At 53.1% G+C, this 13,126-nt stretch overlaps 3 protein-coding genes across 3 annotated transcripts; 1 reads left to right on the top strand and 2 right to left on the bottom strand.

Moving 5' to 3' along the window:
- Positions 1-763: 763 nt before the first annotated feature.
- CTHT_0047190 (uncharacterized protein) lies at positions 764-3,949 on the top strand (the record flags this gene model as incomplete). The annotated part of the gene is made up of 1 exon (XM_006695026.1): positions 764-3,949. One exon carries the CDS (start codon positions 764-766, stop codon positions 3,947-3,949), a length of 3,186 nt encoding a protein of 1,061 aa, XP_006695089.1.
- Positions 3,950-8,037: 4,088 nt separating this feature from the next.
- On the bottom strand, positions 8,038-9,549 carry CTHT_0047200 (uncharacterized protein; the record flags this gene model as incomplete). The annotated part of the gene is made up of 1 exon (XM_006695027.1): positions 8,038-9,549. One exon carries the CDS (start codon positions 9,547-9,549, stop codon positions 8,038-8,040), a length of 1,512 nt encoding a protein of 503 aa, XP_006695090.1.
- A 2,388-nt stretch (positions 9,550-11,937) lies between these two features.
- On the bottom strand, positions 11,938-12,696 carry CTHT_0047210 (uncharacterized protein; the record flags this gene model as incomplete). Its single annotated transcript, XM_006695028.1, has 5 exons — positions 11,938-12,027; positions 12,096-12,323; positions 12,373-12,471; positions 12,590-12,601; positions 12,655-12,696. The coding sequence occupies 5 exons, from the start codon at positions 12,694-12,696 to the stop codon at positions 11,938-11,940; spliced, it is 471 nt and encodes a 156-aa protein (XP_006695091.1).
- Between the last annotated feature and the right edge of the window lie 430 nt (positions 12,697-13,126).

The raw sequence follows: 13,126 nt of genomic DNA on the forward strand, positions 1-13,126 counted from the left end.
GCTTACTTATAGATTACATACACTGCTCTTTTCCTTACTGTCTCTTACAACTTTCTTACCATACACGACCATTCTTACAGAGTTCTTCCGTGCCTGTTTGGCTGCTGGCTCGGGGCTGCTGTGGGGTGTAGTGGCTCATCAATCCCCCGTGTCGCATCACAATCGCTGTGTTTGCTCTGGCCAAACACCCTTGTCCTGCCGCTTCGTCACCTGTACATGCCTACGACAAACCGCTTAGACGCCGCTTGTCCCAAGATTCAGTGTCTTCGAGCCGCTCCTCATCCATATCCCGCCCATACGAACGAAGAAGTCCTTTCACGTGCCGCGCAGATTGTTTGTCGACCGCTTGAGCAAGTGTGTGACCCTCAATCAACCTCGAAGACGTGATTCTTTGACTACGACCGGAGCCTGTTCCCAGTCTTGACAACCGCTCAGGTGTTTGATACCCGCGACCAGCAAGGTGGTGTGAACTGTCCTCAGAGCTTGACAAACTTCGATACTCGTGTAAGCTCCGTGCCTTGGCTAGCAGCTGCAGACGGACGAACAAGTCGCGACTCGCTCGGCCCGAGCTACAAAAAACGACCTTGCTGTTCTCGAGTCGACCTCATCGCCCCTACGCGACTCGAGTGCCCAACGTGGCAAGCTGATTCCTTGATCCTGTAATGATAACGCTGCTAACTATTGCGTGCTGCTGAGTCCGCGGCCAGGGCTCTTGCAGTTTCAACCTGCTTAGTCTCTAGTCGACGCTCAATAAGTTGTAACAATGGGGCCAAGCTTTCCATTCCCCGCGTCCATGATCCCAATCGTGCCGACGCGCAAGGGGTTATTGATTATAGATCTGCAGAATGACTTCATCTCACCAGACGGCCCTCTTTACACCCAGCAACCAGAAGGCTGGGTTAACCGTGTGCTGGACCTGGTCAAGGCCTTCAGGGACACGCAGTCCGGCGATGTGATCTGGGTGAGATCCGAGTTCCGCAAAAACCGGCCGCTGGTTGATGGCGATCGGGTGATCCAGATCATTACCTCACTAGAGGCTCTGCATGAGGCAGCGGAGACATCCCGCGGCAGGTCGCCTGTCTCTGTGGTGCACGATATTGCTATCACAGAGAAAGACAAGGAGGCTTTCTTGACACCCGAAGTTGAAATCCCTGAGGGGGAAGAGCCGAAGACTCCCGTCGTGGTGCCAGGAACCGAGGGTGCGCAGTTTGCGCCTGAAGTGCAAGCAACGATTGACCGCAGAGATATCATCTTCACCAAAACACACTACAGTGCCTTCGCCGAGGGGCCGTTACTGCAGACCCTCCGCCGTCGCTTCGTCACAACCTTCTACGTCTGCGGAGCGCTCACCAACGTTAGCATTTATGCCACAGCATTGGATGCAGCGCAGCACGGCTTTCAGATGACCATTGTCGATGACTGCTGTGGCTATCGTGACGCAGGCCGTCATCGTGCTGCTGTGAATAAGCTGGTGCAAGTGACCGGGAGCGATGTGGTCACATATGCTGAATTGATCGAGCAGTTTCGGCCGCCGGCACCACCAACGCTCTCGTCTGGTCTGTCGCCGTCCATTTCAAACATCGAGATTGGCAGCAGCAGTGCAGCATTGAGTGGTGTGCCTGCCGATGCCATTCCCAAGGTCTCCAGCTCGGAAGCGGAGTCGTCGGAGCTGCGCCCTAAGGGCCAGCTGCCTCCGCCCAAGCTTAGACCCGGAGAGCTCGAGCCCCAAGCTGCTTCGCCACCACACGCACCCGAAGAGGACCGGGACGAGCGCAAGCAATCGGATGATCAGCCCTGGCCGCAACCTGCGTCCCGCTCCCCGCAGCCAAACCTATTGGAAGACAGAGTGGCATTGCGCCCTCTTGATGACCAGGGTGCCGTCATCAAGGACACTAGCTCTGCGAGACCTGCCGATGCGAACCGCGTAACGTGCGATGATGAGTCAACGTCACCACGCGACAGCCCGCGGCAGAAGCTTGCAGAAAGTGCGAGAAGTACAGAGAATCATCTCCAGAATGGTGATGCAACGGCGAGGAGGCATCCAGAGTCAGAGAGCCCAAAAGGTCCGACCCAAGCCCCGGGGGCTGCGAACACTAAAACTGAGAAGCCCAGGGTAAGACTCCAGCAGCGCGGCGAGAAGACACGTATCGTCATCTGCCAGAAGTTCGACGTCGACGACGATAAAAAGACCTCGTCTACCCCGTCCGCATCGAAGCCAGACACAGACGCATCCACGACCGTCCACGCGGACCGCATCGACCAAGAAAGCAGCTCGAAGAGCCTCGACCCCAGCAGCATCGAATCAGTGACCCGGGCTACCGCCGAGCTGAAGTTGAGCGACTTGACCACCCTTCCTCCTGAGATCACATCTACTCCTTCGTCCAAGACTACACCGACTCACTCGCAACAACCTTCACCCACCATGGCTGACCAACCGACCGTCACCTCCTCTGAGCCCCTCTGCGAGGGCGACACGACCATCTTCTACAACGTCCTGCCTTCCGAACTTGCCGACATTGCCTTCGGTAAATTGCTGGAAGAGGTCAGCTGGGCCGGCATGTCACACATGGGCGGCGAGGTCCCACGCCGTGTGGCCGTCCAGGGAGAGGTCGCTCCCGATGGCAGCATGCCAGTGTACCGTCATCCGAACGACGAGTCTCCCCCATTGCTTCCCTTCACGCCAACCGTTCGCAAGATTAAGGAGGTTGCCGAGAAGATCGTCGGCCACCCATTGAACCACGTCTTGATCCAGCACTATCGTAACGGCAACGACTACATCAGCGAGCATAGTGACAAGACGTTGGATATCGTCCAGGGCACATATGTCACGAATGTGAGCCTGGGAGCGCAGAGAACCATGGTCTTCAGAACGAAGCGGCCCCTCAAGGACAAGGACAAAGACGGTAAGCCTGACGACGACCATGACAACAACAGCAACGACGAAAAGAAGGCCCCTGCCGGTTCCAAACGCCAGATCCAGCGCGCCCCGCTGCCCCATAACTCTCTCATGCGCATGGGCCTCAAAACCAACGAGCGCTGGCTGCACGCCATCCGACAAGACAAGCGTGCCGACCGCGACAAGTCCCCCGCCGAACTGGCCTACAGTGGCGCCCGCATCAGCCTGACCTTCCGCCACATCGGCACGTACATCGACGCCAGCCAGACACTGATTTGGGGCCAGGGCGCGACGGGTAAGACGCGTGAGGAGGCCAAGCCTGTTAAGAACGGGTTGACGGACGAGGCGGTGGCCATGTTGAAGGTTTTTGGGACGGAGAATCATTCTAGTGAGTTTGATTGGCAGGAATGGTATGGAAAGGGGTTTGATGTGTTGCATATGGGTGTGCCAAAGAGGTTTTGTGTGGGGGCTAAAGATGGGGCAGTTGGCAACGCTAGTGTTCTGTTGGCTTTGGGGGAGCTAGGGGTTTCGTGTGCCAAGGGGAGTGTGGAGGGCGTGTGTAGGTTCGAGGAGAATGATGTTAGTAGGGCGGTTGTGGAGGGGGTCGGGACGGTGTTGAGATATTTGGATGCGGTGTATGGGAAGGGTAGGAGATATGATCAGCTCTTGCCGGGGGAGGTTGCCAAGCGTTTTACTCTGCTGGCTAAGGCAGAGGGTTTGGCTGTCAGGTGGAAGGAGGTTGGCTCCATGTTGGGGAAGGGAGGCGTTAGCAAGGACGTAGTGAGGGCTTTGATGAAGAAGGAGCTGGAGGAGTGGGAGGGCGTCGCGGGCGAGGCGGTTTCTTCTGAGTTTGGTGAAGGGTTATACATTTGTGGCGGCGTGCAGGCCTCGCCGGCGGACTTTGGGCTGTGGCCTGTGCTGCATGACATGGTGCGCGCTTGTGGGGGCGACGAGGGGCTGTTGGGTGGGGAGAGCGGTTTCTTGAGAAAGTATTATGTTGCGTTCCGTGGGCGTGGATCAGCGGCAAAGGCGCTGGAGTTGTGGAAGGAGTGATGAGTTGAGCGGCATTTTGTATTTGAATTTTGGTTTGTGGTTTGTGTTTGATTTAATTTTCACAGTTGGATATGTTCTTCATGCTGTCCGTTTGGTTGGTCTTTTGGCTAGGAATGGGATTACTGGATGGAATATGGGTTGGGAATTTGGGACAAACACCAACCAATGGGTGGTGGATTGTGTGAGCTGGGATTCTCAAAATTGTTGGGATATTAAGAGGAATTGGATTTTGTTTATACTGCGATGGGTTGGGATCCAGTCACTTGGTTTGTTTTGAGTGTCGGATTTGTATATACCCGTTGATGACATGCGGCACAGAGTGCAGCGTGTATAATCTGTGTCTGGTTAAAAAAGCGAATATACTGCTTAAGTACAGGAGCTTGTTTTTTTTTTTTTTTTGTTCATGACCTCTCGTAATTGAAAGTTGGCTTTTCTCAACTGACCAAAACTTGAGCAAGAGTTTATGATCAGGGTTTTTTTTTCTTAGAGCGACCATACATGCTAAAACATTTTGAAGACATTAGTTAATTTTCCATTTTTGACTTACACCTGGTGACTCAAGCCTTGATTAGGTAGTACCGTACTTTCTCTGTCAAGGTTGTAGTTTAAGGGCTTTAAAGAAGCTGAACAGTTCTGAACTCGATATCCCAAAGTTCAGGGTCAAAGAGTTGAACAGCTCCAAATATAAGAACCATCACACTTTGCAACAACGCTACAAATTCTAAAATGGAGAATATGTCAATCAGTTTAATGCGAACCTGTGTTCTTTAACTGCTCTTCTTTCCCATATCTTTTGAAGTCCTACTCGTTATGTCCATTGACCTGTACACCCTTATCGATGCTGCCGCTCCTAAACCCCGATAATGCGATCCACCACCCAACCGGTCGATCGGCTTACGCAAGCCACAAGCAACGAAATTTGCCGGAATCCATCCGCAAATCACGTGTTCCTCTGGCAGCTAAGCTCCGATGGATCAGCCCATGCTGGAGCTCCAATTAGTAGCAAAGTGAAGCGCAGTCAAACCACTCATCGGCGGATTCCAAAGCTCCCCTCCACCGCAGCTACACCCAAGCAACCCGTTCGTGAGAAAAGCCTACGCGAAGCAGTCCTCGACAGGAAACACAAATCGACAGAATGGCTATCGCTCCCATCACTGGTGTATGTGTTCGCCCTGGTGTTTTGGAAGAGGGGGAGGAGGGAAAGAAGGACGTGGGGTGCATGACGAAATCAGATCCGGTTTGCCGAGAAGAAAACTAAGGAAGAGGAGGATTTGGCGTTGGGGGAAGAAGCATGGGCATGAGGATTGAGACAAGTGCTGATGCGTTGGTGAATCGATACAGATGCTCCGCCGGGCCCTCATCACGGACCTGAGCGTCGCACTTGGTAAGTATTTGACTCCAAAGCTCTTTGCCGGAGTTGTGGGAGACTGACTGAGGCAACAGGTCTTGGCTTCACCATGGCCTCCGCTTTCTGGTATGCTCGATCTTTCTCTACCCCATTCCCTACATCCCTTGTATACCGAATAGGCCTACGTTGCCGAACCAACCCCAACCAACCTACCCGACGACCGGACACGCGTGCGGAAGACAGAGAATTGGACCTGACCGATGTGTGTGTACAGGTACGGCTTCCATGTGCCGCGAACCAAGGCGCGCGATGAGTACTACCGCAAGCTCGAGGCGGAGCGCGCTGCGCGGGCGGCCGCCTATCAATGAACGACCCGACCCGACAGCTCGATTGATTAATTGATTGAGAGGGTTTACTGGCTCGGAATGAGTTATTCTAAACTTGACTGGGGTGCATAGCTAGGGGGTGTAGAATAGGGATTGTGGTAGACGAATTGAGTCGTCGCTGACAGATCTTAGACTGGGTTGAGTGCGCGTGAATTGAGTGATACAAACATTGCTGCTGCCCAGGAAGAATGGCTGTGTATTGCTTTACTCTGTCTACTTGCTCCTCGCAGCTGTTGTTACTGCTACTGTTTCTTCCTCCTACTGTATCGCTTTACCCTCCCTTGCAGAACTGGCTCCCACTCCCGCAATACCCTCCCACGCCGTCGTTTCCACCGTAAAGCTGCCTTTTTTATCTTGACACCTTTAACTTCAATCAGACTCCAGCCCCCTCCAAACTATCCAATTCTTCTTCGAAATAGCGGGAAAGAGGACTCACCTCCGCAACCACCTCCGCACAGGCCAACACGTCACGGGGCTCTCGGGAACATCGGGCCGCGGCACCACGCATTCGTACTGCAGCAGCGTGAAAAGCTCACAATCGCGTGCCAGGTCGATTTGTGCGCCCGACTCGGTCTTGCGCGCTTTGCCTTCTACGTTGACTTGCACGCGGAGGGGCAGTTGCCGGGAAGGGAAGGCTTCGCAGGGGGGTGCCATTTCGCTGTCTAGAGTGGGTTGAGTTGGAGGAGGGTAAGGTGAAGAGTGGCGAACTTGATGGCTGCGTCTGCGAAGAGCTTGGGGGCGAGGGTTTTGGGGGAGGTGGAAGTTGTTAATTTGGAGGAGGTATGTCACTTTGAGGGAGTTTTCTTGAACTCTGCTTCGCTAAAGTCAAAGACTCTTTTGTGAGGTGTTTTCTTCTCAGAAGTTGAAAGGTTGAAGGACATCATCACCATACATACTGACACACATCCAGGTTCTCATCTACTTCCAAGCAGCCTTCACAACCCCCACTACCACTACCTCCCACAGCAACCCCAACAACCCTAACCTCGACCCAGTACCCGGCATCAATCCTCCAAACCCTCGACAACCCCTCCGCATTCCTTCTTTCCCAGACCCGTTCTCCCCCTTGGCAGAACTCCTAACGCAGCACTCCCGCGCAACCCAGTCCCCTCCCCGGCTGGCAGTTTCTGGTCGCTATAAGGAACTGGTGTACCCTTTGATTGCGACACTCATTATGGAGCCAAATTGCATGGCTGTGGCGGTGGTGGATTTGGATGGGACGTTTGATGTTCTCCGATTACTAGCAACTAAACCTTTGTCGCAAGGATGGGCGGGGGAAGGGTCTGCAGGAGAGTCTTCGGGGGCCGGGGATGGGAATTGGGCTTGCCATGATAGCGAGACCGAACGAGCCAAAGTGAGGATAACAAAGGAGGATTTAAGTCACGTCCACATCCTCCGCCCTCCTCTCACCAAATCCCAGTCACACTTCTCCTTGACTGAATGCCTCATAAGCATAGAAAACTACATGCTCTACTCCCCTCATCACAAATCCCACTGCCGACAATGGTGGGGGACCATCATTCTCGGAGACCTTCCAAGCACCTCTTCCTCGATGTCGACCCTGTCAATGAGTTCCCAAGCGACCGCAACAGTCACGGCAGGCAGGAGAGGTTGGTTACGTGTCGACAGGGCTGACGCCAATGTGCTGAGTTTCGGGGGTATGAGTGTTGAGGAAGCGATGGAGAAGAGGGAAATCAGGCAGGGGGAGGTTGAGAGGGCTGCGTGGGTAGTGAGTTCGGCATGGGGAAGGTTTACCTTTGGGGGAGGGGTTGATGATGAGTTTGTGAATTATCTTTGTGTGAACGGCATCACATTCTGCTTGTGAGGTTGGAATTTGGAGCATATAGCTAGATAAGGAGATGGAAGAAGGACCAGTTGGTCTGCTCTTTGACTAACAAAGACAGGAGAAGAATGATTGAGGTAGATAATTACACTGATGAAAGCTATAACAAGCATTAGGGAGACAGGGAAGCTGATATAGGGCATCATATTTTTCCTGATATGTTCTGCTAAGATGACTAAACACAGCTTGCCTTTTGCGAAGCACATATCTAAACCCTGAGTACTCCCATGATGGCCCAACCTGGCTGATGTTCTAGAATAGGACCGTTAAGACAGCCATAACAGCATAATGAACACACCTGGATGTTTAATTTCATCGTATAAGTGCTTACCCTTTATGACCCCTTACCCTACAACCCTGGCACGCACCTATTGGTAACTCTCCTTCAGCAAATTCGGCTTCCTCCACTTTAGATCAAGAATCATCTCTCCAAATAGTCCATTCGCCCACGAGAACCTGTCAATGTCAGTCTTGCTCAACACACGGCCGCACTCGAACGAGTCAGAAGGACTCACCGTTGCCTAGTCCACTGTCCCCCATCCTGTGTATTCACACTCTCATGGACCAGCCCCAACCCGCTCGTACTTCCCACAAGTGCTTTCAACTCCCCCCGAATTTCATCATCCATCTCTGCAGTCAAAACCCTCACAATACTCGCCATAGGCCACGCCCATCCTGGTCCAACATGTGGCCCTCCCACAGCACTCAGCGCTGGTCCACGCATCAAATACCCATTCCCCTCAGGTGAAAGGACCCTCGCCCTGGTGCGAAGATAAACCTCATCTGTGGATGAAGAATATCCCAACAAGGGGATCGACAACAACGAAGGGACATTGGCGTCATCCATGTGCAGCGCCGATCCAAACCCGTCAACCTCATAGGCATATACCCTCTCTATGTCCCCTGACTCCGTCAAAATGGGTACAATACCGAATTTCTTGACCGCCTCATCAATCTCCCCCTGCAAAGCCCTCATCTTGTCGGCAAGGCTCTTGTCTCCAACAGCATCGGCGATTGTAGCTGCCCTTGCTAAACCTGTAACAATCATCATATTTCCGGGAATATTGTACGGCAATGCGGCGGCGTCATCGCTCGGCCGGAAGGCTGTCCTCACCATGCCCGTGCGCCGGGCAGGGTGTCCTCGCCCATCGTTGTCCGTTGTCTCGGTCGCGCGAGTGGTTTGCCGCTGGAAGGTATATCCTGCCGGCAAGACAGTCCCGTTCTGGGGGTCGTAGGTTGGGGATTGCATCGTCCTGAGGGTTGAGAGAATCGTTCTGATAGCAGGCAACCAGTTCTTGGCCGAGGAGAAGAAAGCCGTGTGGTGCGTTGCATCATGATAATCCGCCGAAAGATGGAGAAACGCCGCCAGCGAGTCAATCTCAAACTTGCACTCAAACACCGTCTCCCCATTCGGCGGGGGTGCAACCGCATCCGCCATAGCAAACTCATTCACGCCCCTCGGAATCCCCGCCTCAGCCGGCGGCTGAAAGGCATTACAAAACGGTGATGACAAGATGTACCTCGCCTGCAGGTTAATTACCCCCCTAAACAGCGCCGCCAGACTCGCAGTATCCCCCTCTGCCTTGCCAACCTTGTACCCAACGCTCGGCTCCTCTCCCTCATGATCCGGCTCCAAAACCCTTAAATAAGCCCTCACCTGCGCCGCACTATCCCTCAACCACATGGCATTGATATCCCCTGTCACAATGAACGCCAGTTCCTCGTCATCCTCGGCGCCCCGGCCAAACCAACGGACGGCTGTGTCAAGGGTGTTGGGCCAGGCATTTTCGAACAGCTGGGCTAGGTCTGGGTCGGCGATCTCGGATTTGAGTTGGACAATGTGTGACTCGACTGCGGAGGAATTGAAGGTGCGGCAGTGGGGGGGTGGGCGTTGGAAGGGGAGCGAGTGAATGCCCGAGGTGAAGGGGGGGTGGCGGGTCTTGGAGTAGTCGGCGTAGTTGGGGCATAAGGGGAGTTGAGCTGAGATGATGGGGGTGAAAAGGAGGAGAACTGGCAGCTTCATTTTGGCTGTTGACGTCGACTGGCTGAGGGTTTGTGATTATGTGACCGAGTCCAGTCGAGGTTAGGCTGAAGCCAGGTCCACTGTCCTCAGGGACTGGTCAAATGATTGATCAAGAAGTAGATCCCATTCCAGCGTACTTCCCATGTCTTATATCTATAACCTTCCCAATTCTATCAGAGCCCGTGCAGTTTCCTGTTCCACTCAATAAGCTGGCAAACACACACAAGGCAATTGGGATCAGCAGTAACACAAACAAGGCTGGGGACAGGACTGACGTGACCCATGAGCAAGGGTCAAGGATTTTGCAAGTTTGTACCATACTGTCATGCATCAGTACTCATACCCGAGCAGCAAGCACAGCGGATCGCAAGTTCTTATTTGGAGTAAAAGAAGGTTAATAATTCTTGCCGGACCGTTGCTGGGGAAGGAGTGTTTGGAGAGTTTACGCAGGAGGAGATGTACCAATACGATGACTTCTAATATTTACCTTTTTAATTCCGAATCGGGTTATTTGCCTTTGCCTGGAGCCCCGAAATCAAGGCAGACCTTAATGGCAAACTCCAGTTACGTGCCTCTGCTGAGTAGGTGCTTTCCTCTACAAAGATTTCTTCGTAAGTACAGACTCTCCACAAAATCCCAAATTCCATATACCAAGCTGTCAGACTAACTCAAGCCGACAACCTCCCTAATGGTAAACTGGAATGCTAACGCATAAATCCCCAAGTAAGCAAGCAAGCCAATCACTATCTGTAACTAGTCCCCAATCCCAGCCAACAACCCGCATATCGAACATGCCGATCCGTGGCGTTGTTGCACAAGACTCAGCCAGGAGATCTTTGAACTTATGAAACGAATCTCCCCGACGACAATGGATATCGGCATCTCAAAATCAACGAAATAACTTAGGACACGGCGCTTGTACAGACGTTTTATAGAGCAGATCTAATACAGCATCTCGTGACCTAGAGTCATCATAGAGTGCATCTGGGCGTTAAGCCCATGTATCTGGGCTTTGCATCCCCAAGGTGAGACTCAATTCAAACCCTTTGATTGGCTAGAATCCCAGCTCTCTACATGATCCTCTTGCACTGCTCTAACGGCAGGTCACAGCTGTTTAGGAATTAGGGGCTCCGAGTCTCTCATCCCGCTTCGAGTGGCATGAAAGGTGGGATGACGTTCTATATTCACAGCACCGATCAATGTCCGTAGGCATGCAAGATGTCAACAACTCACCTCCAAGTCGAGTCCCCTGACAAGGTCCAAGATAGCTCACCTCAACCAAATCACTTACACAACACGTATGTCAAAAAGTATCCATTCACCACTACACTGCCCGGTCACACAGCGCAACACCAGACGTCCTCTCCATTGCACAAGAACGAAGCCCCACCACAGCCGCCGCCGCAACTTGACCTTGCCTTGCCTTGTATGACTGGACCCATCGATTCGATCGCATCACCGCCCGTACCTAGCTGGACCTAGTACCGTGCACCTTCTACACATGCTTTGCTTGCATCCATGGTCGAAACAAACCTTGCCAATTATACCATGTCCGTGCCGTGCCGTGTACCAATGCCGTACCGTGCCGATACCAATGCCAATTGCCATGCCGATGCCATGCTGATGCCTGTCTGCCGCCCATGTGTCGTTGTTATAAATCAATATTGCCTCCGCACGTCGCAAAGCCCGACCGACCGACCGTCCGTCCGTCCGTTCCGAACAGTTTCCTCGTACAGCTGGGGGTATCATTTGCATTTTTTTTTCCAAATTCGTCGTGCGTCTAGGTAGCCCGAGCAATGTGATGGAGAACTCAAAAGAAAAGGTGAAAACAACCCAGAGGCAATACCATCCAGGCCCGGCAAAGTTCTTGTTTTACTAGCGCGAGTAAGAGATACCGTAGTTCTTAGGATTTTGTCACCTTCGCCCGACGACCAGAACGCCATGCAAGAGGGTCCCACAAGAGAACAAGATAGACATGATGCCAGTGACTGATGACTGTGTGCATATGTGTGTGCATGTGTGTATGTGTGTATGGCTTCCGGGAAGAAAAGGAAGACAGAAGACAAGGGAGACAAAAAGATGCTTGCCCAAACAAGAGACACGACTTCTTTTTCCATTTAACTCGTTGTCCAGACATGTATTGTGTGTCAGCCCAAGTTGCCTATGTGACGACCAACGACCCAGAAAAAACCGAGAACGCCGTGGAAAACCCAAGTCGTGTCGCGTTGTCCATGTTTTTTTGCTGTGATTTTTTTCTTTGTAAGTAAGAGAAAGAAGAGTGCATCCGAACGGGGAAGGAAGAGGATATCTCGGTTAAGAAAGCTTTGATCCCGTTGGACCTAAACCGCCGCTAAAAATTGCAAACCTCCCGGGAACAACGGTCGCTCCCTAAGCCACCGGAGCGACAGGCGTCTGCTGCGGAGCAGGCTGAGCATTGCCGTTCACATCGGCTTGCTCGTTCTGGCCCTCCCCGTTGGGCTGATTTTTTTGGTGCAATCGCGAGAAATGTGACCCGGCTCGCCACACTGGTAGCAAGTCTTGCCAACCGTATTGAGGGGACCACCGTTAGGGGCAGTGCAATCCCGCGAGATATGGCCCAACTTGCCGCAGGCGTAGCACTTCATCGCCTGTGCTTGGCAATCACGGGCGAAGTGGTTGGGGCCACCGCACTTATAGCAGGTTGCGGGACGGCCACCATTGGCAAAGCGGCCAGGAGCGAAGCCCGGCCGGCCAGCAACGGGACCCCGGTTGATGGGCGGGTTGGGACAATTGCGCTGGCAGGTCAGTAAAACATTCACATCTATAAGTTCGCGGAGCACTTACAGCAAGATGCCCGGGCTGATCGCAGTTGTAGCAGCGGTTGGCGGCTGCGGCACCGCCAAGGCGGAGAGTTGGGCATTCAGCTTGGACGTGGCCAAGGCCCTGGCAGTGGTAGCACTGCTTTGCCTTTGTAGTACGAGGCATCGGGCATTGGGATGACTCATGATCTACGATTGTCAGATTCGATCTATATCGCGCATTATCATGAGTTAAGACATACTCGGTTGCTTGCCTGCGAAACAGTCAGCACCGATCACGCCACTTCATAGCCGGAAGAATACCCACAGTTGTAGCAAAGACGATGAGGGGAGGCGCAAGCATCGGCATGATGGCCGAGCTCGCCACACTTATAGCATGCACGACGTGAAACAGCAGACATTTTGAGTCGAAGTTCTGCTGTAGTTATTGGGAAAGTTCCAATTGTCAACGAGACTGCAGCCACTTATTAGTACCCTATTTAAAACTAGCTGTTTCTTCCTTGTCCCGTAATGTTTGCACTATGACGTTTGCCTCCGGTAGATTGTCTGAGGCCGGCTTGTGACAAGGCCCCCGCAAATGGCGCATCATGGCTGTTGGAGGGCTGATGTCGTCCACGGGGCTTGTGACGCCGGTTGGAGAGATCGTCTTTGTACGACTTGGCAGCAATCCGGGGGAAGGGTCGGCGTCGGTCGTGTAACCACAGGGCCTGACAAGAGATAGCATGACTGCGGTGCTTCTGGGCCAGCCTTGCCTCAGTTGGCAGACGGCCACGGAGGTC

Source organism: Thermochaetoides thermophila, assembly GCF_000221225.1.
Source record: "Thermochaetoides thermophila DSM 1495 unplaced genomic scaffold scf7180000011818, whole genome shotgun sequence".
Lineage (NCBI taxonomy): Eukaryota > Fungi > Ascomycota > Sordariomycetes > Sordariales > Chaetomiaceae > Thermochaetoides > Thermochaetoides thermophila.